General features: G+C 41.3%; 1 protein-coding gene across 17 annotated transcripts in view; it reads left to right on the plus strand.

Annotated features, from left to right (window-relative positions):
- The window catches only part of ARPP21 (cAMP regulated phosphoprotein 21), a 245,378-nt gene that overhangs the window by 199,793 nt on the left and 19,708 nt on the right, over nt 1-25,877 (plus strand). For 9 of the 17 annotated variants that reach the window (XM_067560915.1, XM_067560924.1, XM_067560910.1 and 6 more), the window contains one exon: nt 17,548-17,619. The exons of 7 other annotated variants lie outside the window; for them this stretch is intronic. In XM_067560915.1, coding sequence (XP_067417016.1) covers nt 17,548-17,619 — 72 coding nt within the window. Of the gene's footprint in view, nt 1-17,547; nt 17,620-25,877 lie in introns of those variants that run through there. One more of the 17 variants, XR_010922126.1, reaches the window with a different exon arrangement.

A 25,877-nucleotide genomic window follows, 5' to 3' on the forward strand; every position in this document is an offset into this window, starting at 1 on the left:
AGTATATTTAATCTTTAAAGTATTTTACAAATATGAGCTGATTAAGCCTCACAAATACCACTTTGGGTAAATATTATTATGTCCATTCATAGATGAAGAATCTGAAGTAGACAAGCCATCTACTTTCTCTGCCTCGCTGTACACTATATATGTAATATACCAGATCTGTTCCAGACATTTTCAAGATGTGATAGAACTTTGCTGGATCACTTTAGGCCAGACAAAATGGTGTGTATATATAGTTTAACCATGGCAATTTGTCTAGCTGATTACATGCCCTTCTCACTGGCAAGTTGTGATATAAACAGTAGCTAAATCCTACAGTGCCTTCTTGAGATCAGTAATGAGACAGTCTTTTGAGCAAATCAAAGCCTAGGCACTATTGTGTTTGGTTGGAATACCTTGCTGCCAAAACTTTTTCAGAAATGTAACAAGCCCACAGAACTTAACAGTGTTGGATGTAATTGGATTTTTGTTCTATAATTCTGTCTGAATGTACTGATTTTAGGATTTCGTAGGCATCTGAGGCCTAGCAAATGTTGCCATTATAACACCTTTCAATTTGCATAAAGTTGCCAATTCCTATTCAAATCAGCCTGCATTGCTCAAACACGTTATCTTTCCCCTTTTTTAATCATCTCTGCTTTTTCCTGGAAGCTGAACAATTGACTGAATACAATAGCACCTCTGTCAAAAGGATGTAATTATGGGAAGCAGATATATATTTGAAAACTACATGGATGCAGTGGTTCCTTTCATGATAGGTATGCATGGATATTCTATCAACAGCAAATGTTTGTCTCAAATGAGGGGTAATATTTCTGCTGTAATACCGTATTGTTAGCATTCACAGCTTCTAGTAAGAAAAAAGGGTCTTGCCTCTTTAATGTTGCTCTGAAACAGGTTTGAAAGCAGGACAAGATGTTCTTTAATGGAGCTATAAATGTGTTTAACTAGAATAATTGAGTCAAACTGACAATGAAATAATTCTTAAGCTAAGCTAAAATTCAGTAAGGTGTCAGCATAATTGAAGGGTTTTTATCTTCAGATTTCCTTTACTCCTCATTTTGTACTTAAAGCATCTCCCACTATAAACTTTTCTTTTTCTATTTTTTTATGAAGTGTCAGGCTTAAAAAATAAAATGATTTGGTTTGCCATCAGGGTCATTACAGAACCTTTCAAAGAAGGATGAAAGCTTTCTACCTTCATTAGCAGCTTGACAAGCAAGATCTCATCGTCCATGACAGATTTGTTTGCATTATTTCATCTGTATTTTATAGGACATTCTTTGTACTTATACAAGCAATAAATAACTTTTATTTATTTTTAAATAGCTAATTATCCAGAGAAAGTAATTCCTTAGTGGTAATTGCTCACGGCACTAATGAAACACAATTGTACTTCCGGTGTCCGTTTATGTTTGATAAATGAAACAGTAAGGGCTAAATTTATCAAAGAAATACTGTTTCCCACTGAGAGAGCCTCATGAGGTACATTTCTTATTTTCATGAAGGCTTAAAAGAAGGAAGATGGACAACAGAATTACAGTCTTACGGCACCATATTTTGGTATCATATAATGCTGCATTACACTAGCACTGGTATAGCACTTTACCACTTCAAAGCACTTTATAAACATTTACTGACTAATTCTCACCATGCTCTGGTGAGGAACAGTAGATAAGTATCATTCCTGTGATACGGATGGAGACACGGGCACAGAGAATACAATAATAAACTCAAGACCTCTTTTCGAGTCAGTGGGAAAGCAGGACTAGAATTGAGATGTTATTAGCTTCCAGTACCCCTCATGAAATCATGTCACCCTTCTAAGTTTAAGAACACAGTCGTAGCACACAAACACTTAGCACATTGAATTTTAAATAATAATGGGATTTAGTCATGTGATTTTGGTTAAGATCAAAGGTAGTCCTGCTGCTAAACTCACTGCTGCACATTTCACTTTGAAAATTCAGTGGTAAAAACAACACTTTTATTGAAATATTATTGTCTCATTCAACAGACTAGCTTAATTTATTCATTTTGTACACAAAGAGGAAGCTAGGAATGAGGGAAGAATGCACCTACACTCTGAACACTGAAAGAGCCACAAACAGGGTGAAGTACAATTTGTGTGGGTTTTTTTAAGCATCTCAGGTTCTACCAGCAGTAGGTAAAATAGAAGTCATTTTGAAAGTTTTTGATGAAATTTCAGGAATTTCACAGTAATATATTGATTCTCTAATCAATATGCATGTGCTCATCTCATATCAGTTACTGTACATGAACTTCTAGTAAGAACAACAGTCCGCTAAGAGCAACGTGCAATAGGATCTTTAGTGTTGTCCACTCTGAGTGCTGGATATGAAGAGATACTTTATGGCATTCAGCAGCTGGAATGAAGAATTTTCTTTGTATTAATTGCGTCTGAATCCTCTCTGCCATGAGCGACACTGCACAAACCCTGTTGCAGATTCAGCAGTCAGTCAATGCACAATGCTTCCATTCCTGCCAATGGAATTTTAAAGCACTGAGCAATTGAAAGGATTATATTGTAAACTCTTTGAGGCCAAGACTGTTTTCATGTTTATGTTTAGACTTCCCCCCTAAAATTTCCCACCATTGCTACCACCAGTGTAACTCCAATGGTTGTAGCAATGGTGAGAGTACCAATACAGAATGGCTATTGGCATCTCAGTTTCCTCTAACCCAGCTCGCAGCAAGTCTAGGCACTGCTTTTGTTGAAATATGAGCAGCTGTTGCTTTGTTTACATTAGCACTGCCAGTGGTGGGAAATTTTTGGGGGGAACAGCCAGTTTAGTCAAAGTTTTTGTATCTGGTACAGTACAAAACACATTGTTCACATTTGGCCAGTTTGTGTTTGTTGAAGTATAAATATTGTTCTGCACTGCAGATAGGAGAGAAGACTTTTGCTTCACATTTACAGTATTTGCTTGAACTCCTAAAACATTCATCAATACAAATTGTAAAACAAAAGAATTGTTTGGATTTTGGTACTGAGTGGAAGAGTGTGCACACTGTGGGTGACTGGAAGAAAGGGTAAATGTGTGTTCAATATTTTAGCAGAGATGCACAAGAGAGAGATCCTATGTAACTGAGGCAATATCTCAAGGGCCAATCTCACAATCCTGTTGCGAGCAAAAGTCCTATTGACTTCACCAAAAGAAGAATGGCATTTAAGTGAAGTCAGTGGGAGTTTTGCCTATACAGAATGTGAAACAGTAGTGCTTACTAGTACAAATTCCAGGATATTTTCATTTGATTTGCCATCTTAAATAAAACAGTAACAATTAAAAAATGAATTTGCATTCTATGTTTCATACCCCAAATCCAACATAAATTTTTCCTAATAATAATCTTTATTTTTACTATGCCTTCCTCAAAAAAAGAGAGAGATGGGAATCTTCATATTTCTAGCCTGCCGTTTCTCAGAATTCTGCTGTTATATTTTTCTGTCAGGTGTTTGGTATTGTTTTAATTTCCCTTTGTTTCAAATGACACGACACAAGGTTTGCATTCTGAGAATGTTTGTCTGAATGAAGCAGCTTTTCTGATTATTCCCATACAAAGGAGATGGTTTCCCTAGCAACAGAAGGAAAACCTCTCCAAATAGTTCCTCACCTCTTCTTCAGGGTCTGTTCCATTCTGCGATTTCCTCATCATTTGCTAAAGCAGATACCACTCTTGCAGAAAGAGCCAGATGAAATGTACAGTGATTAGTAGCAACAATTGTTATTGGCCACAAAACAAAATGTTGAATTTGTTGTCTGAGTGCCCAGCTTTAACAGTGGCTTACTTGTTTCTGTTACTGCTACGGAGCTCCTGTGAATTCATATTTATTTTTTAGTAGATGCACTGTCCAATTTTAAGACAGAATTTTTCACTTAGAATCATAGAGTTGGAAGGGACCTCAGGAAGTCATCTAGTCCAGTCCCCTGTTCAAAGCAGGACTAATGTCAGCTAAATAATCCCAGCGAAGATTTTGTCAAGCCACAGTTTAAAAACCTCTAAAGATGGAGATTCCACCACCTCCCTAAGTAACCCATTCCAGTGCTTCACCACCCTCCTCGTGAAAAACTTTTTCCTAATGTCCAACCTAGACCTCTCCTACTGCAACTTGAGACCGTTGCTCCTTGTTCTGTCATCTACCACCACTGAGAACAGCCTAGTTCCATCCTCCCTGGAGCCTCAGGTAGTTAAAGGCTGCTATCAAATCCCCCCTCATTCTTCTCTTCTGCAGACTAAACAAGCCTAGTTCCCTCAGCCTCTCCTCATAAGTCTTGTGCTCCAGCCCCCTAATCATTTTTGTTGCCCTCCGCTGGACTCTTTCCCACTTCTCCACATTCTTTTTGTAGTGGGGGGCCCAAAACTGGACACAATACTCCAAATGCGGCCTCACCAATGCCGAATAGAGGGGAATAATCACTTCCCGCGATCTGCTGGCAATGCTCCTACTAATGCAGCCCAATATGCTATTGTCCTTCTTGGCAACCAGGGCACACTGCTGACTCATATCCAGCTTCTTATCCACTGTTACCCCAGGTCCTTTTCTGCAGAACTGCTGCCTAGCTCGTCGGTCCCCAGTCTGTAGCTGTGCATGGGATTCTTCCATCCTAAGTGCAGGACTCTGCACTTGTCCTTGTTGAACCTCATCAACTTTCTTTTGGCCCAATCCTCCAGTTTGTTTAGGTCCTTCTGTATCCTATCCCTACCTTCCAGGGTATCTACCACTCCCCCTAGCTTAGTGTCATCTGCAAACTTGCTGAGGGTGCAATCTACCCCATCCTCCAGCTCATTAATGAAGATGTTGAACAAAACCGGCCCCAGGACTGACCCTTGGGGCACTCCGCTTGTGATCGGCTGCCAGCTAGACATGGAGCCATTGATCACTACTCGTACAAGTACTGTCCTGATGTATGGATTTAGTAGCAGCTCCTGTTGATTTTTAGTAGCATTTATACTTATGGGAAAGGGATTTTCAGGCTGTGGACTCTGCTGAGGATCCCCTAAACTAAACAAGGCTAATGGCACTTTAGTATGGTACCACACTAACCAAATCACCTGCCCCAACTGATCTATATGGAAGTAGATTTAGATCAGAAACCTTTCAGGGGAGCGGTTTCCTTTTCTATGTTTTCCATGTCTCATTTCTATTTTTGTGCAGTGCCCAGTACAATGGGGCACTAATTCTGAGTGGGTGCTACCAGAATATAAACATTTAATAACAACAACGACCAGGAAAAGAAGAAGCCAGTTAGTTGTTATTTATTTATATTACACTAGGACTAGAAGCCCCAATCAAGATCAAGTCCCCATTGGGTTAGGCTTGGTATATATATATATATATATATATATATATATATATATATATAGGACGATATTTTATGCTGCGCCTCTAAAAGGCACAATCATACAACTTGTAATCCAGGAGGAGAAGGGGCTAAGGTTGCTTTTAAGGCCCCTTTGTGCCCTCCCAAATTTGGGCTGTTCTGGGGGCTGGAGATGTCCCTGGCTCAACTTAGACAACTCTGAGCTGTCTTAAGTTACCGCAGCCTCCTGGGGTTGCCCAGGATGTCATTGTGCTTCCATTCCACCCCCTCCAATCTTCAGCCCCATTCCCGACACACTCCTTTTTCCAGGGCTTGTGATAGGGTCCTCTGAAAGCAACCTGCAATCATCTTCCACAATGCCTATACCAGGGGAATCCTTCCCCAGCTGGAACCGGGGTTTTTAGGGACCCTTTACACCAACTTGACCCTTTTACCCACATAAAAGAATGAGAATGAGGATCTCACCCATAGTGGGAGGCAGACTCTGCCCAAGCAACCTCTGATCTAAATATAACTTTTCAAGGAAAGTGTTGGAGCCCTGTCTGCTGACCTGGGGGGAGCAACTTCCTCACAGTGCAGCTTGTTCTTCAGAGATGGAACCCTGCACTTATGTACAGCTTCATAGAGTTTAGTGGGGTTCCATTCAGGCATAGAGGTCTGTCCATGTGGAACAAGTTGTAGGATCAGGGTCCATTTCTGGAGACTTCCCTTTGGTTTGCTGCTTTGGAACGGAGGATAGGGTGGGGTGGGGGAAAAAACTCCCAGCTGCTTTTATTTCTTACCGGTAAGGTAAGGTAAGGTAATTCAAATAAAAGAATTAGGAGACCATTTACAAATTCCCATGTATTTAACAATTCATAGCATAAATACGGTAGGAGCCCTTTTAATCTGGTTACCTTAGTACCAATCAGAGCTGGATGCGCTATAAGGTGCCAGAGAATCCAGCTCATTTTTAAAGTTAAAGGAGAAAACCAAGTAAGTACGTAAAAGTGTTACTTAGTTATTTATGGCTTATGTGTGTAAACATAGTATAAAGTATTCAGTTATTAAGTTAGAAGGAGAGAATGTTCCCCTCTCCTCCTCCCTGTGGACATTTTTTCCCTCTTTTATACACTTTTAATGTTTTTAAGGGTTGTTCAGTCCGTGCAGCCCCTTCCCCCTCTCTACCTTTTGGCCATTCAGAGCACCCTCCTGCAAGAGAATGATGGGCACCCTCAGCTCCCATTGGCTTCAGTGGGAGTTGAGGATGCTTGGACCCCTGCAGGATCTATGTCGGGGGTCTCGCCATGCAGGCCCTCCTAAAAGATGCCTGTGGGAAGGTCGCTGGGTTTGCAGTAGTTTGAGCTGCCCACCTGCGTGCAGTTTGGCATTTGTTAGCCTTTTTTTTTTTTTTTTTTTTTTTTTTAAATTACAGCCATAAATGTGAGCCACAGCCACAATGAAGAATGTATTTTATTTGGGCGAATGGCAATGGACTTGTGGGTGTTGGAATTTTGCTGCCGTTTCTATTGTAAATGAAAACCTCAGTCCTGCAAAGTGCGGAGGAGGCTGAGTCCAAGCAATACACCTCAATGGACAATGATTTTTAAACGTTAAGAATCCTAGAAATCTGTGACGAGAAGGACGTATTAGATAAAGAAATCCATCTTCGGCTCCCAGTATGGGAATATTCCATTCGTCTGTGCTTTTTTCAGTACAGTTTTGAACGATTCAAGTGACTCAAATGGCCTAAAAATAAAGCATTTCTCTTGAAACAACTTAACCTGAGGCTTCACTTAAAGGAAGCAGACATTCCTGAACAAGCTATTATTTAGGCTTAGTATATATCTTGGTTCTTTTTGTCAGCCCGTGTTACCAAAGCCATTTATTATAGGGTTCATCACAGTCCCTTGGGCTCTTGTTAATGGCATACTGGTCAAATCAAACAGCATCCATTGAATAGTGTTGCGTTTTTGGTTTCGTTGCTGTTAAATGCTATCTTTTGTCAGGTATTGGGACTGTAGGCACTTGGGAGCTTGGAAACATCTGTTGAAAATCCTGTACAAGAACCGCCACCGAAAGAAATTTAAAAAGTTCCCAGGTGCCATCTCATAATATGAGCAGAAGTGGAGAAATACGTTAAAAATTGTGATAATCAATGCACCACTCCAAAACGGCTGCTGGTTTACTAGTTCCATCGGGGGTCAAGTATAATGTCATCCTAACAAAGAAACTGATAGCAATGAATCTTTAGCCTCATCCGCAACCCGGTGTGAAAAATGTGGACCTAAACAGTATCTCAGTGATGTTATTCCCTCACTTACCCTTGTGATGGGCAATAAATAATTCTGAATGCTGCGACATTGTACGCTAAAGAGCTTTGGTGCTGCTGAATCTGATGATATAATATGGGAACTGGAAAGCTGAATGAAGTTGGCCTGAGGGACTTTGTTCCAGAAAAGTATGATCTTGTATATGAGTTGTGTGTGAAGAGTGGAATTGGGTTTTAGATGGTGCCTTTTGTATATCACAAAATAGTGAGCTCTATTCTTGTACTGGAATGACTGCATAGGCAAATGCTGTTGTGCTATCTCTACTACAACTCATGAACAGCCTCTGAGGATGAAACCTGTTTTATTGATAGAGGCAATGCTGGCCGGGACACTTGGGCTATTTCCCACTCCTTTCAGTTAGTGCCTCACTCATCCAGAGGCCTGTGTGTCATATGGGAGTAGGCCATCTGGCCTTCATGTGAGAGAGCTACCTAGGAAGATGCAAATTCACAGTTACTCTGTGGCCCTTTTGCACCACAGTTTAATTTAACCAAACTGGCTAAAACCAGCAGGTAATTTCATTATCTCTCAGGAACACTCCCGGCATGGAAGGTCTATGTACCACCTGTGCAGGAACCCCTTGCATAAGGGATGTTCTAGGGTAGGAGTAGACAGGTGGGTTTAAAGTGCACATGAGATGCAGGAGGAGGCGAGAGTGAGGAGTTCTTATAGCCTGTCAATTTTGCATCACTGCAATGGCTCACTGGAGCCATGGCACCAAGGAGCCAAGTGGCTCCTGGACATCCCGAAACAGTGGAGGGATGAGCCACCTCTTATCAGTCTTTGCCCTTCCTCATTGATACATAAGAAGTTTTTACAAAAAGTTTATCATCTCTAGTCTTGAATCATGCAGTTCTTCACCAGGCAAAGCCTATCTTCAGTCCTTACTGAGGAAAAACTCTCAATGCAGAGAGTTTTGTCTGGGTAGGGACTGCTGTGTTTGCCCTTAATAAAAAGAAATATAACCCCTTTAACATTCGTTCTTATATTAATTCATGATGAATTAGGAGTAGTTGTAGAGGACTTTGGCGATACAAAGTGCTAAGTATTATAATTCTCAGTAAACATTCATTACCATTGACACACTCCCAGGAACTCTGAACTAACAGACAGTGGTGTGGCTTATTATATCCATTCCATTGTTGCTCTGTAAGCCTCACTTCTGGGTACCAAATATGATTTTTGAACTGATCTGAATGTCTCTTAGGTAAAATGTGTTTTGTATGGAAATAACTATCTTTACTGATTTAAAAACAAATCCTAATTTGCATTTCTGTAGCATCTTGCATCTAAAGATCTGAAACCATTAGAGGTAATTTAGGGTACTTATTATCATCCCTCTTTCACAGACAGAGAAAACTGAGGCACAGAGGAGTTAAGTGAGTTGCTCAAGATCACAAAGGTAGTCTGTGAGAGCCAGGAGAAGAATCCAGACTTCCTGAGTCCCAATCCTATATACAACCACAGCATTATACTTCTTTAATAGGAGCAATATGCGTCCCTCTCTGCTTGCCTGATATTTTTATCCAATAATTTTTTCTAAAGTGTTATAAACTGTGCAGCTGACTATTCATGGAGTGTTCTATGGCAAGGTCACATTATGAGACTTGTTCTTAAGTAAAGTACAATAAATGTTGTTTTGTGTTTGTTTGAACGACACTGTAGCTTTCAGAAATATAGTCTTAAAACATCATGAACTCAATTTGTTCATGAAGCACTCTAAAATATAAATAGCACTTTAGTCTCCATTGACTTCCATGGGGATCTGTATAGGTGCAGAGGTCTATTATAGTGGAACTGATTGCAGGGTCACGGACTAAATTTGTAGAAATGTCCCCATGCAATACAGATGTCTAACATGCACACAAACACAGTCTTCTCCATTAATTTAGAAATAGCCATGGCAATAATATGTGGTTACAAAAAGTGATTCAAGTTGCTTTACAGTAGTAAATAAAAGGAAGCACAATGTGTGTGTGCTGTTTTTTCTTTTAGTTTTGATGTTTCTAACAGCTACTTTTTAAAAAAAGAAAATATAGTCAAAAGAGAAGCACTCTATAGAACTTAATATATTTACTTTATCAAATGAATCCGAAGAGCTTCTCTGTTTATCCATTCATTCCATGTTCAGATTTGCAGTCAGATTACTAGTCTATACTAGGACTGAGCCCTTCTATTTCTCATGTTGTCTGACCTGTCTAAACTCTCAAGAAAAGCAAAATTAATCTGATCATCCAGGCCTGCTCCTTCTACTCAGTCCTGATTAATATGTAATGCCAGGGTGCTGTGGGGTTTAAAATGCAGCAGGCAGTTCATTTGTGCCTTAGTATGGAACACTGTGTAAAGATAGACTGGTATGATTTATTGGGGGAAACTGTGTGTGTGTGTGTGTGTGTGTGTGTGTGTGTGTGTGTGTGTGTGTGTGTGTGTGTGTGTGTGTGTGTGTGTGTGTGTGTGTGTGTGTGTGTGTGTGTGTGTGTGTGTGTGTGTGAGAGAGAGAGAGAGAGAGAATTGTTTGCCTCAGACAGTTGCTTGTAATTAACTAGCAAGTGGCATATGCTGCTGTTTCCAGACATGTTGTAATTAATCAGCCAGAACCCTCTTCATTTACAGGAAGAAATTCAGACACAGATTCAGCATCCTACTGATGGAGACTGAGTAAATCGCACCAGGACAAGCACTCAGTCTTCATTGTGCAAACTGGTTGCATTTCTCTGCAGCATTCCCAGCAGATTGTTCTGCTGAGTTGCTGTGGCATTGAATCTAGAAAAAGCCTTGCTTTTTGTGTTTCCCATAGGATTTAGAGTCTTGATAGTTTGGGAGCAGCTACTGAGTGTGTTTTTAAAAAGAGAGAGAGAAAGGGAGACAGATAATGGCACAAAAAAAAGGCTGGCAAAGCAAAACAAATCTCTGCTAATGCTTTAAAATAATGGTCTTACTCATTATTGTCTAACTCTCTTGTATTCAGGTTCATTGTGGTATCCGAACGCTTTGATATTCATTGTAATAACACTAATGGCACTGAACTCTCTTGGCATTAATGTGGATGTCATAAAAACTTCTATCAGATATCCACTTTACATCAGCATTAACTTGTCTATTACACTGTTCCCAAAATTATATCATTAGGTGCTAAGGTAAAGCAAGTGATAATTCAGTTGTTTTTATAGCATTTAACATAGTAATCTCAGAACCTTTGAGTATTTGCCATTTGAGCAACTTCTCTTTATTTTCATTGAAAATGATCTTTCTTTAACGTGACCTTGCTATTTAATGTAGTTGTGACAGGGTGAGAGCTTGCCTTTCCACTATACACACTGATTATTGGTGGTGTGTAGCTTATTGTGAGATTCATTCATTGCTAGGCGCTCCCTTGTGGCTAGGCATAGTGTAGCATCTCTTTCACTGGGCTAGTGTGTTGCAGTGGTTCCTCTTCCAGTGTGACTCAGTCCTCCAGCCAAGTTACCATCTTAAGTCCACCCCTTCCTGGTTAACAATTGTCCAAACTGAAAGTCCCCAAAATGTGATGAAGAGAAATGTCTTTTTCCCTCTCTGGGGCTCTTTTTCAACCTCTCTTTGGCTTAGGGTGACCAGATAGCAAGGAAAGCAAAAATCTGGACAAGGGGTGGGGGGGAATAAGTGCCTATATAAGACAAAGTCCCATAATCGGGACTATCCCTATAAAATCAGAATATCTGGTCACCCTACTTTGACTCAGCCTGTAGCCTCCTTACTGGGCTCAATAACCCTTGTCGCGTGCTTGTGCTCCCCCTTCCTTTGAGCTGGTAGGGGAACCCAGCTCCACTTTTTACTCTGGATTTTTGCTCAGGATTCTGTACTGAACAGCTAGATCTGCTCCTTTACCTGCATCGCTATTTTCCCTGGGCCACTTCCTAACCAGCCTTTTAAGTTTTCCTCCTCGGGGTCTCTTTGCCTCTTCCCTGCTTAAGAAGGGCCTCCCTACCTGGAGTGCTTTCCTTACTCTGAGCTTTCCCTGCTTTCATCAAGGTCTCACCCAGCCCCTTCCCCAGCTGGGCTTTGTCACCTCTTAAGCTTGACTCTCATTCCCATTACTGTAGTCATCTTCTGCTCTGTATGGGGAATTTGCCTGATTTCTGTCAGGTGGGGCTCATTCTGTAGTCAGGTTGGCTTAGCCCTTAGCAAGCCAGCTTGCTACACCTGGCTTTAGTCTTGGGTTTGAGGTTAATTGTGTTCCATTCTCATGTTTGACAGTCCTGCACTGAGGTTCTTTTCATGCCCGGGAAGCCAGAGAACTCTCATCTCATCCACTAGTAAGTGCTGGGATCCACCCTTCTTTCGTTATATTTCTTGGAGTGGGACAATGGAAGCAGGGGCAGGACTTGCTGCTGTTGAAAAGGGTTGCTTTGAGGGTCGAGGGACCTTCGGGAGAGATAAGAAAGGGACTGACCAATGCAGGGTGTCTCCCTTGGAGGTTCAGTTTCTTTGAATGTGAAGATCCATGTTAATTTGTAGGAGTTGCTTTACTTCCAAACCCAAGGAACCAGTCTGCAGTTTTGATTCACAAAGGTTCACATAATCACACGGGGGGGGGGAATCAACATTAACATTTGGGCTGTGATATAAAGCCATACAATTCTGAATAATGGTTTGATTCCCTAGATTCAGATTATTTGCTTTGATATTACTGTGATTCTGGAGTTGTGGATAATTTCATATTCACTATCATGAATTGCTTCAGAAGATAACTGTACTGTACATGCTGCACAGTCTAGGCACAAAAGCATAGGTTAAGGAAAGAGCGTCTGCCTTAACTTTCACATTTACTACAGAGAATGGATCATGTTAACGTTACTTATCCATAGTTTGTGTTAAAGCAGGACAAAACTGTTGATAGATCACTGAATCGCACCCTTTAAAAACTCCTTCCTTGCAGGGGTGAAATCACATTACAGACATCCCTAATATGACTTTTCCATGGAAACAATTGCTGTAGTTGCCACGGGAAGGATGTATGGTTGTGAATGGGAGGGAAGGTGGACAATGAGAGAGTCTCTGAGATAATAAGTAGGCAAGCCCTATTGAAATAATTCTTGCAGTTCAGGTGCTTTCATTTGGAATGAAAAAGTTTCTGTCCATCTGCCTTGTACATTATGTCCCTGGTCCAGGAAAGCACATAAGCACATGCTTACACCAATTCCTATTTAGGAAAGTATGTAAATTATGTGTCTGAGCCCATCTTCAGTGAGATTTATGTATATGCCTGAGAGCATTCCTGAACAGGGATGATTTCCTGAGTGAAGGCAATAGCAGGAGCAGCATTAAGCACAAGTGTAGTTAAAGCGGCATGATGTTTCCATTCTAGTCCCATTTTGTCAGTTGCTCATAGCTTTTCTGAAATGTTCACCTTCTAGACTGAAAATTGTCATAAGCACTTTGGGCCTGATCCAAAGCTAACTAAGTGAATGGGTGTGTTTCCATTGATTTTCAAAGTATTTTGCATCAAGCCATCTCTTCCAAAAGATGAGTATGTTTTCAGGTTGAGTGAAAACAGATAAACCGTTTTTGAACACAAGGAGAGTACATTTCACATTACATTAAACAAATAATTCTTGCAATTTCTTGAAGTACAGCTCTAGTGCTGCTACACATGGCGATGGAAGGCTGAACTGTGACATGGCTATAGTCTTCACTGAGGAGTGTGGCCTGTGAAGGGTTCTGATGAAAACTGATTTGGATTTGCATGCACAGTGTATTTTGCGTGAAATTTTTCACAAAGTGCACGGCTGAGGAAGATTGCACCCTACTATGCCTGCCTGGATAGTTTACCGACACACTAACAGTGTAGTGTTAGCTGTACAGGACTATCTAAGCTCTCATTCTCTCTCAGCATTCCTGGTACCTATTTAAGATCTGCCTAAGGTTCATAATATCAGAGGTCTGAAAGAGAGAGACTCTCCCATTGGGCATCTTAGCAATTTTAAGGGCACATTTTGTTGCAGGGTGTATGATTATTATGTAATTAAATACTGCATTTCATTCATATGCACAAGTAGAGTTGAGGTTGCAACCTTAACGTTACCATTTCCTGACTTCTGGGTGCTATTTGGCCCTGCTGTTCTTTGAAGAACAACTCCAGCCTCCTGCTCCATGTATTTGGAGGGCCCCTTGGCACTGGAACTGGAGACTTGTAGAGGGTATGCCCCTCCTACTCCGTGCAGAACCTTGCTCCCCTCACAGGGTGGGGGGACTCAGAGATGTGCTTCTGCACAGTGTGGAAGGGGAGGGTATGTAAGTGCCCTACATAGGCTACTTCAGCTGTTGGCCTGAAAAATAGATTACCAGCTGAGTCAGAATTGTGTTTGCTTTTGTCAATACAAAGAACTACAAAGTCTTTTTAAAAAAACAGATAACAAAATTACCCTTCTTTGTGCAGAGATATTGATCCTGAGATGGTGGGAAGGCTTTTGTCTTCTAGTTATAAACAATCATTAAATTGACTGCCAGTCACTATAATGTAATAGGGGAAGAATTTTGCTTACATTTAAGGAACATCACATATCTGAAAGTGGGGTGGTATGGAAAGATGCTTTAACAGTCCAGGAATTTGAGTCGATTTTATTTCCAGAGTTGCTCATTGGGCTTTGGGAGGCCTGAAGCCACATATCCCACTTGGGCCTGGAGAATTTAAGCTTTCCCTTTTTTTTTTTTTTTTTAAAGGATATGTCCATTTTTTAATTGTTTTATTTATTATCTGTATTGCAGTAGTGCCTAGAGTCCTAAACTAGGACTGGGGGCCACTGTGCTAGGCACTGTGCAAACGCATGGTAAAAAAACAGTCCTGGCTTGAAAGAGCTTACATAAAAGTCAGGGTGGGAGGGGAAACAGTGGGCATGTCACTTCTTCCCACTGTGCCTACATCACACAGCAGGTGGCCTTTGCACAGATGTGAATAGAACTCAGGTGCCCTGGCCTCTACTCCAGTATCCTATCCTCTAGAACACGCTGTCACAGTTAAAGACAACTGCACCTGTGTCCCCCCCCTCCCCTCTCCCCCGTGATCCTCAAGGGCACCCACTGTCGGCTCCCAACTCTTCAGCCATCAGCTCTTGTGGGTAGAGACCCACATCATTCTCCCTCCTGACCAGGGTTTTTCCAGGCTGCACAGTCCCCTGCCTACCCAGTGATGTTCCCAGCAACCCAAACCACCTCAACAGGCCCCTGTTTGCACATTGCTTTCTTTTGAAAGGCTGTGAACAATGTAATAGCCTACAGTAATAAGTGACCATAGAGCTCTTTCTAAGCAATATGCTTAAGATGAAAGTATTACAAAGAAAGCACTTTCAGAAAAGTTCCTATATGGGTGCTAATCCACCCATCATTTTTATGGGGCCCCAGTAGGCCAAGTCCTTCCGACCTTTCCTCAAGGATCGGGGCCCCGCCTTGGAGAGAAGGTCCTGGATCGGAACGAAGGCCCTGAGTCAGTTTAAACTCCGGCTATTAATCCAACAGTCCTTTCTTTGTCTGTTGGTCTGTGGAGAATCTCGTTTGAATTTATATACATGAGCCTCTCCAGGAGGTTGTATCTCTTGAGGGGAGAGAGAATGGGGAGAGGGGTTACAACCTGGCTGATTTGCCTTAATCACACCCACTGATTTTAGTTCCTGGAGGAGCTGTGGTAGCCCTACGTGCTGGAGCAGACCACAGTTATACATGAGACATTCATTTAAAACAATGGATCCCAAAGATACTGCATGGGGTTGCAATATTCACCACATCTCCCAAGTTACATACAATCCCAACCACAATAATATCACAATAAATTTAATACCACAAGGTCTTTCAGGGATTTTACCATATCTATCACACACGCTGCCTTCTTAGCCCTTTTCCTTGCAAAGGTAACCTTGTAATCCTCAACCAATGTAAACCATTTACTAAGGCTAAAAGGAACAAGCAACTGGGCTCCAGGAGAACATCAGAATTTTCCTTCATTTAGGGACCCCAGATGGTCCCATCCTTCTCTCTGACTAGAAAAATTTCATTCACACCTTGTGCTGTTGAATCTCTGTTCAGTAAAGTGTTGTAAAAATCATAATTACAGTATGTTAAACTAATTCTTTTACACTACATTGGGCTTAAAATAATGTTGAATCCATATAATTTTCATTAGCTAGCAATGAAAAACTATTCAGAATGACAATTAACATATAAGCAATTAAATTCCTGCAAGTGCTTCTAAAGATTAAATGGTGTTTTAGTGCAGTAAAGAAATGCAATTGATAGCTTGCACTGTGCCGTAATACTGGTATAAGTATGAATTTTTTATTCAGACAAGGCATATGTTTCCCTAACTGATAGATTCAAGCTATGAAATAGTTTAGGGTGGTAGTAAGAAGACAAGGGGCCAAATCTCACAAAGTGCTGTCTACCTCCGTCCCACACCCTGACTTCCATAGCAGCTCAGGGTTCTCAGCATCATGGAAGATCAGACCCGACATTGGTACTTAATGAATGAATCCTGTTCTAAATATGATCCACCACAAACTAGTTAATGCCACTGTTAACTGCCCGAGAGAGCCTTATCTGGCAGTCCTGACCCAGGCTACAATCCTGTTAAATTCAATTAGAGTTTTGTCTGTGTTAGGATTGCAGAATGCAGTGTTGTTGTTGTCATGTCAGTACCAGATTATTAAGGAGACAGGGTGACCAGATAGCAAGTGTGAAAAATCGGGATGGGGGAGGGAGGTAATAGGCTCCTATATAAGACAAAGCCCCGAGTATTGGAACTGTCCTTCTAAAATCCAGATATCTGGTCACCCTATAGGGAGACATGGCAGGTGAGGTAATATTTTTTATTGGACCAACTTCTGTTGGTGAGAGAGACAAGTTTTTGAGTTTACACCGAGTTCTGAAACCTGAAGAAGAGCTCTGTGTAAGCTTGAAAACTTGTCTTAGGATTGCAGAGTCAGGCTTTTATTGCCCGCAGTACAAGACTGTCATTGACAGCAGTAGGAGTTTTGCATGTGGACTAAAGGTACTAAATGCCAGTACATGAATCAGAAAATACTCCGCCAGATTCTCAACTGTGCCCAGCCTCCAGATAGCTAGTGCAAATCAGTGATGCTAGGGCTAATTCTACACCGGTTGGCAATGACACCCAATTATCCCTGTTCCCTACATCAGGGGCTGCAGAGGATGATGGTGTAAGAGCTGGCTATCCCAATTCTACACCCACTGGCAACTCCACCCCTTTGGGAGAAAACCTAGCTGAGAAGATCTGATGGTTTCCCATCCCCATTGCACTGCCAGCTGAGTATCTGTTTCTGGGAGTTTCAGTTCAACATACCACAAGGCGTTGCTACTTTTCCAGCTTCTCTAAACATCTACCTTTAGGGAAAGTATTTCATCTGGTTCACTTTAAATGTTTCTTATATCAATGGATATTTTACCCCAATTCAGGCATCGAGTTATCAGTTCATTTTCACATGGGCTCTTAAGTGACTATATATACTGTAGAGCTCCTCTCAAGCATTCTCTGGTCTGCAGTCGAGAAACTGCCAGTTTTCTCAGAGTAACACAATATATTTAGAAGTTGTAATACCAAATTCTATAAATCTCTTCACATGTATGTGGGCTTCAGATGTTATATGGATACCATATAAAAACCAAGTAGACAGATATCAGTTATTTCCCAGAACTATTTGCAGTATAGTGACAATTAAAAATCATAAATAAGCAAATGCATTGGAATTCCTGCCATCTTGGAACTCCTTGCTAAATGTGATTTATCTTTTGGCAAAGATAAAATTACAGCATGATTGGGTACTAAACTTCTCTCAATCTATAACAAGGGATAACTACTTTGACTGAGTCATTGATTCTTCCTGTTGTGTTTAATTTAGGTATCATAACAACACAGATCTCTTTTCTAATGCACCGAAAGGAGGACATTCTAATAGCTAGAGACAGATGTGGTAAGTTAAATACCCAGTCTGACAATTTTTAGCACACAGACAGGCTGCTACAACAGTGTGGGCTTCCCTGCAGACACTGCGCTCTGCCCATGTGCTATCAGTTGCAGGATCAGGGCCTAAGCATGGAGGGACAAACTTTGTTCCTCAGCCTTTTCTGTGCTAGAATGTGGCGCTGTACAACCCGCCCTGGATGCAGTTATATCAGTATAAATGTACTTTATACTTGTATTGATATTTCCATATGAGAAGAATAGTTATGCCAATGTAAGTCACCTTCATGCAGGTATAATTGCATTCGCGCACACAATTACCTGTATAATTATTTTAGTAAAAAATCGCACCCATAACTGGCAGAGTTTAACCAGTAAAAGATTTAAATGTAGACCAGGCCTTAGCTACGCCCATGTTTAACTTTGCTGAGGTCAGTGGCATTACTCTAGATTTACACCAGTGAAATGGGAAGTAGAATTTGCCCAAGTGAATGTTTATATTTGTACATATGTATGATCTTAATATAACTGTGAGTTAGATTCTCATTTACACAAAGCCTTTTTTATGCTGCTTTGGCAGTGTAAAATGGACTTATGGCCCTTTTAAAAGGTCCCTTTGTATTCTCAGAGCTGTGTAAAGAAGTGTACACTCAGGTTTTGTTTAACTATTTTGATTAGGGTTGTAATTTTTTTTACTGAAGTAGTTATACCTGTACAACCCCTTGTGTGGATGCGGTTATACTGGTATAGCTTATTCCCCTTCCCATGAAGGAATAAGCTATACCATTATAAGTACTTTTATGCCGGTATCACAGCAGCCACATTAGGGAAGGTTGTACCCATAGTACTACATCCGTATAGTAAAAGTGATGCAACTTATATCTGGAGACGAGTCCTTAGAGTAACTGAGAACTCAAGCCTGCCTAGAGTTGATAGCCTGTTTTACTCTTGTTGTCTAAAAGAAAGCAGGTTGTTTTTCCCACTGTGGTTTAACGATGTAGCTTCTCGGCTGTGACCTTCTGTGCCAAGTTTCATTCGGAGCCAATTTGTAAACCCTTGTAAATTTCAGACTTAACTATAGAGACTCAGCCACTCTTGCTATCACAATATTATCTTCCAAAAAGTAACAAAAATACAGTTCTGATGTGTTTCTCTGCATGCTCTGGATGCCATTGCATGTGAGGTATTATCATGAAAACCACATTATCACAGTAATTTGGAGCCTTTGGGTATCTGATGTGCCAATTGCCTTCACTTGGTTCTGCTATGTAATTTATCACTGGAGTGGCCTACCCTGTTAAAATGTGCCCTTTGTGGGCAGAGGCGAAGCTAATATACTTTCAAAGTGTATTTGAATTGCTTCAATAAATCACAGCTGTCACTGTGAGCATTTTTATCATTTTCCAGAACAATATAGTATCTTCATGTTTCATAGTCTTGATGCTCTTCTGGACTTTGATTTGTGTAAATTGTAATTTATCATAAGCTAGTTTATCAAATGAAATTAGGCAGCCCATTTTATATATATAATATATAAAGGTGGAAACCTTTGCCTCGCCCCGAAAAGAAGTTGCATTATGTTGGGTGCTTTAGAGCAGTAATTATTTTTTTTAATTATTATTATTATTTGGCTATGAAAATATGTGCAATTTGGTTTAAATTTGTTCATTTTCATTCTCTTAAATAGTTTATGCAGCTGGGAATACTCTCCTTTAGAGTCTGAGACACACATGCATTTCCTTTCGGCCTCTGCTGTGCAGTCTGGAGGAGAGCAAAGCTGCAGTAAAAGGTGCAGGGGTGGAACAAAGGGGTAGTGCGGGATGCATTCTAATCCACATAGCTAATTTATCCACTTCGCAAAATAGCCACACAGCTTGATTGATTGCATTGACAAAAGGAAGCCGGGGCTGGGGAGCAGCTGTACTAAGTGACGTGCTCTCCTCCCACTCAAAACTGCAGAACGATCTGCCGGGGAAGTTGCAAAGAGTGAATTGTGACTCATTGTGCTGGGACTCGTCTCCATGGAATTGCAGCACAAGACCGGGGCTGTGAGCCAGTGGCAGAACTGTCCTGCTGTGACAGTGCAGAGAGGTGGGAAGAGGAAAGCCATGGAGATGTGTCCCTCTGTGTAGGTGGACAAGCTCTACAGGCTGGGGAGCAAGTGTTCTTTGGAACCCGCTCCTTGCTCACTCTGCACCCCTCCCTCTCCTGTGGACCGTAGATGTGACTGCTTGAATTCCATGGCTGCAGGGGTGCCACAGAGTCTGCATTCATTAGTGTCCCTCTGAGCACTTTTGCCCAGTAGTGGAACATGTGGACCAGAGTTAAGCAGTCAGGAGGGGAGAAGAGGGGAGGAAGGTAGCTAGTCCTGTCACTCTAAGCTTAAGATAGAAGCAAGTTTGCATTATATGTTAATTCTGCTACTCAAGCTATTTAGGATCCCAAAGTATGTGTGTGTTTATTGGCATGACATGTAGCCCATTCAAAGTTCTCCTCTCTTGGGAATGTTCACACACGAAATATGGTCTGCATAGGGTAGCCAATAAATTGACTCCATTTTATGGCCTTGCTTAAAATAACAGTGACTTCATTTGCCATCCCTTCTCTTAGGATGAAAAAAGACCTTTTCTTTTTAATTGACGCAATAGTTCATTCCAGAATGTGAAAACTAGGTCTATAAAGATGTCAGCTTTTGTAATTAGAAAATAATTCATTTGCTGCACATATATTTTTTAAAGATGTGCGGATCATGTTGCTCTGTCCTTAGTTTTAAAAAGTTACATTAATTGTCACCATGGTATAATAGCTGTACTGCAAGAGAAATTTACATCTGAGATTGAGTTCCTTGCTATTAGGAGTAATTTAAAGATATTACTTACAATTGTCCTATATGGTTGTTTTATTTTTAATGTTTAAATTAGGGATGGGCAATAGGTGTTGAAAAATATTTTGCTAATATTTTCCCACTGATTTGTTTTTATATTTCTCTTTTCACAAATTCTTAATGGATGAACATCTTCAGTAGGTCGGCTTGCAAAATCTGCTTTTCCTTTTGAAATGTGTGTCGCAAATTTCACATGGAGGCACTTTGGCGGCTGTGTTTGACAATTTGAGTTTGAGTAGAGAGGTTCTACACAGATGCCAGGGTCTGCCTACATCACGTGTAGATCGTGTAGCAAGATTGGAGCCCAAATCAGTGAAAAAAAGGGGCTTTGGTAATCATTCACTCTGGTGATATTGCTAGGAAAAACTCTAGGATTTATACCATGCCTTGTTTCCTCAAGGTTCTTCCGTCCGAGGTCTGGCAGTAGCTTGGGTGTTGGCATTCTGGTCTGAATATTTTGACCATCTCTAGTTTAAAACCTCTTAAGAAATCAATAACCATTATTAAATCTATACAAAGGCTTCTGAATTAATTTCCGAATGGAGTCATACATTGTTATTGTTTCAGCATTGGTTTGCAAGGTGTGAAATTTGCAAAGATTGGGTTCAAAAGAATTGTGGTCCCATGATTGGATCTCATTGCGCATCTATAGGCAAGGCAAGGTTCAAGTTATACGTATTCTCATAGCTGCTAACAGGATCCACTGTATTGCTTGTCCCAGAGGAGGATTTTTGCCCTTCTTAGGGAATTCCATGTGACTTGCATATTTCTTTACCCAGTAAGTGCATTTCAATGCCTAATTCTTATAGTTCTGAACCAGTGCCCACTGAAGTCAGTGGTAAATTTGTCCATTGACTTCACTGGACTCTGGATGAGGCCCATATAGTGCTTTTCATGCATAAATCTCAACATGCTTTACAAAGAAGGACAGTATCATTGCCCATCTTTTACAGATGGGGAAACTGAGGCACAGAGAGGTTAAAGTGGCGTGCCCAAAGTCACACAGCAAGTCAGGAGTTGAGCTGGGAATACAAGCCCTGTATCCTGAGTCCCAGTCCAGCACTCTATCCTCCAGGCCACACAGGCGCATTACACTCTGAGAGTAGGTCTACACTTACGATGGGTGTGTAGAGTAGAGCAGCTGCATGCCCAGCTAGCCTGGGTATAAACATCAGTGTAGATGGCTAGGCACTGCTTAGATCTGTAAAGACACACCAGAACCTGCTATTTTTAGTAGAGTAGTGTCCTGTTGCCTCCCCGCTGCTGAAGCCTTTCCCCATTGCCTTCCCCCTGCCAGTGTCTTTCACTGCCACATGTAGCTACACACCACAATAGTGGATGCAGCCTGCCTTTCACTGCAGTGTGTAGCTATACGTGCCCTAGACACGGCCACCGCAGGTGTAGACGAGGCCTAAATTTCCTAGTGAGCAGCAGATACCCAGACAGAGGGGGGAAAAAATCTACCGAAGTTTTTGTTGGACAGAGGGGGGAAAAGATTCCACTGCTGGTTTAGAAATGTAGTGTGAATGCAAACCAACACTGATTTTAAGTATTTATGTTGTTCGAGTTGAACATTTCATACAGCCCTGGTCCTTATTGTTTGTTTCTCGTGACTACACACGTATAGGATTCGATCTTGCTCCCAGATACTGCAAATACCCACTGCCACATTGCTTGTAAAATACACTAGTTGTTCACTAATGTAGCTGATTTGACAAAATACTGTATGTAGTGTTAAGGAACCATTACAGACACATGAGTTACAGATTACAGGCCATAATCAGATAAAAGCCTGCATCCTCTCATGCAGTTAATTTGAGTCAGAGTCCTTTTTCAGCTGAGACAAAACGGCTGGACAGACATGCAGATAGGTTCATAGGAAAAGAATCATTTATTCAGCTGAAGGCTTACAGAGAGAGTAAGCGCTGATTCCTTCTTCACTGCAGACTTTTATACCCTAGACATATGGGAGGGGGGCACCCTTATCTCTAAACCAGCTAATGCACACTTCCTGTTTCTTCCTGGTAGTTTTACTTATATGACATTCCCATACATACCTCCTTTCCTTTCCTGTTATTTTTCTGCTTACATGACATTTCTACTTTCTAACTACGTGACATTTTCATGCATAACTTCCTTTTTCATTGTTACCTATTTCTATACCTTCAGCTAATAATTCTTATTCTCTTACAGTAGCAACCAATGGCAACTCTATCGCAGTGATTTCAGTCATGCTCAGTAGGCCTATATCGTAGGGCTAGTCTACACTAGAAGCGCTACAGAGGCACATCTGCGCCAATGCAGCTTCACTGCTATAGCATGTCTGATGAAGACACTCTATGCCAACAGGAGAGAGCTCCATGAGAGGTGGTAGCTATGTCACTATCCTGCCGACATAGCGCTGTCCACACCGGAGCTTAGCTCCGTCTAACTTGCGCCACTCAGGGTGGCTTTTTCACACCCCTGAGTGACATAAGTTCTATCAAGATAAGCGGTAGTGTGGGCCTGTCCATAGAAAAGTAAATCCTTCACAAATACTGTAATTCACAAACATTCAGAAGATTTACGTACAATTTAAAATGCTGTTCTGTATATTAATTTCTGCAAATATGGTTGAGTTCTGCCTTCATTTACACTTGTGCAAATCCCATTTATTTTAATGGGATTGCATAGGTTCAACAGAGGGCAGAATTGGTCCCCTGGATTATAAATATTTCACAAAACAAGCTTGTGTGAGTAGATTTATTTGACAGTTTGCCCATACCATGATACTACATGGGAGAATGACCAGCACAAGTGTTACAGGATTCCTTTTGGAAATGTAAGATTGATCCAGTTATACTGAGTTCCAAAATGGCTAATATATTATTCAGTGGAAACTTGGGGATTGGTTCTAGAGAAGGGAGCTTTTCACATGGTGATGACAAGTTCAAATCCAGCTCAAGATAGTGACTGAAAATTTTGACATTTGCTGACTATGGTCCTGATTCAAAGCCCTTTCAAGTCAGTGGAAAGACTCGCATTGGGGTTTAGAGCAGGCCGTATATGAAGAGAGTTGATGATCTCTGACCGGTTCCTAGACAGCAGGTGCCCATGTCCTCACTGACAGTCCTGTTGGAAGTCTCAGCAGAGAGGTTCAGGTATGAGCAGACCTGGAGACTGAAGAATCCTTACTCTTCTAAAAGCAGTCTCTTTCTAGCCTAGTGCTCAAGCGTATTGGCGTGGCTCTGGATGGAAGCTTGCAGCATGCTGCTGACACTGCTTTATTTGTTCTTTGGTTCTGTGGCTGCACAGGGGGCTTCAGTTTTCAGGTATTAATCCCGTCACTTTCCCGAGCATCACTAAAGTAATTTTAAAATGGAAGACGGAATAAAAAATTAAATGGGAACATTGCTGTGCTTTCCCTTTCTGTGTTTTATTATGCTGATGGTTATTCTGTCTGCCCAAAGAGTAGATAAGTGTACTGTTTTTATATGGTTTTGAGACGCATCCTATGGGCAAAATATTCAAATTTGGGTGCCTAAAGTTAAGCACCCAAATCCATAATTAGGCCACTTTTATTTAGATTCCTGGTTTTTTGAAGGTGCTGAACATCTGCCATTCCCATTGAAGTTAATGGGACTATATGTGAACTAATACACTACTCAGTGTAAATGTAGTAGAATCTCATCAGGCCCTACATTTGTATATACACACTGATATCAAGTTGATTCCGTCTATAGAATATACTTTCTGTGCTACAAATAAATAATCTGCAAGGTCCTTTGTCTTGTGACTGAAGGACATAGAGGGGGAGAGGGATCCTGTGCTGCCAATGGGATTTTTAGGTGAAAAAAGCTAAATATGGTTCCTTCAGGCAGCCCATTAGCTCTTCTGAGCTGAGTAAGGAAGAGGGTTGAAGCTTTGCCTCCAAGAATGAGCATAGTGCTTTGCAGCACTTGTAGCCCCTGCCACCCTGGGACCAAACGATTAAACTCTGCTGTGGTGACCGTTGTTGTACGATCCTTTAATAAATGATTGATGCCGATTCTTTCAGGTTTCACAGTTTTACCGGTTCAGTGTGATAGGCTATGTGTATGCACACACATCTTTTAGTCTCACCCTCAACCCACTTTCCATAATGGGGCTTAACATACTTGTGAGAGACAAGTCTTGACATGGTTTGTATTAATCCATTTCATAGAACTGAATTGTGTTTGACATGGGCCACCTTTAATTCTGTTGAGTAGTTCTTTCATCTGCAAGTTATCCAGTTGATTTCCTGGGGCTGGATAATGGACTGAGATACTACTCTGCCTGCATAAGAGTGACTGAACCTTGCACTAGAAGAGCTTCACCCTGCGAAGTATTGAGTATTATGGCCCTGATCCAGCAAAGCACTTGAGCACGCAGAGCACTTCAGCACACTGGAGTCAAGGAAACGACTCATACTTAAGGTTAAGCATGTGCTTTAGTGCTTAGCTGGATCAGGGTCAGAGTTACAGGTCTGAGCACTCAGAGGGTGATCCAAAGCCCATTGAGGGGAATAGGAAGGCTCCCATTGACTTCAGTATGATTTGGGTCAGGTCTTGTGTGGTTGTGTGTAATGCACGTAAAGGGCCAGACTCTGCAGGTCCATGCAGGGAGACCCCTGTGTACGGTGGGAAACCTGTTGACTTTAATGTGATTCCTGTGTCATGTGAAAGATTGAAGTTGAAGGATCTGGCCTGTAATTTGCCATGCACTTATCTTTTTTTCCAAAAGCACTTTTTTATTCTGTTGCTCTGGATTTTAACCTGGACATTTTATGTACTCAGAAGCAGAGGGGAGAGAGAATGGCCTTTGCTGCAAATGGTATTTACTGCACAGTTGGTGTCTCATTTTCGAAACTGTCTCTAGGAACTCCCTGGAGTTGGGCTGCAAAACAAAGCCCAATCTGTAAATGTGATAAGTGTATGTCCGTGGAGAGAATTTACACTGCTCAGCAGTGATTTACACAGTTCTGTCCTGACTGGTACGCCACCAACACACTGAAAACTTCCCTTCTTTCATAGAGCACAGTAAGGATTCTGAAACCAGAATAGCTTTTAGAATGGAAGCAACATGCCCCTTCTCAGCCATAGAAGTGATTTCCCCCCTATGGGAGGCAGTCTGCCTATATAATCATTTTTTAAAGTAAGACTATACTAGGCAAAATTGCTCTCTGTTCTAGTGGATAGGGTACTGAACCAGTATCCAAAAGACCTATTTTCTACCCACAGCTCTGTCACTGACTTGCTGTCTGACCTTGTCCAAGTTACTTTGCTTCTTGTGTCTCTGTTCTCCCTTCCAGCCTCTGTCTTGTCTATTCAAACAGTAAGGTCTTTAGGGCAAGGAGTGTACCTTACTATGTGTTTGAACAATGT

Source organism: Emydura macquarii, unplaced genomic scaffold (genome assembly GCF_026122565.2).
Source record: "Emydura macquarii macquarii isolate MOO-44397 ecotype Brisbane River unplaced genomic scaffold, CSIRO-AGI_Emac_v2 contig_2321, whole genome shotgun sequence".
In the NCBI taxonomy this organism is placed as follows: domain Eukaryota; kingdom Metazoa; phylum Chordata; order Testudines; family Chelidae; genus Emydura; species Emydura macquarii.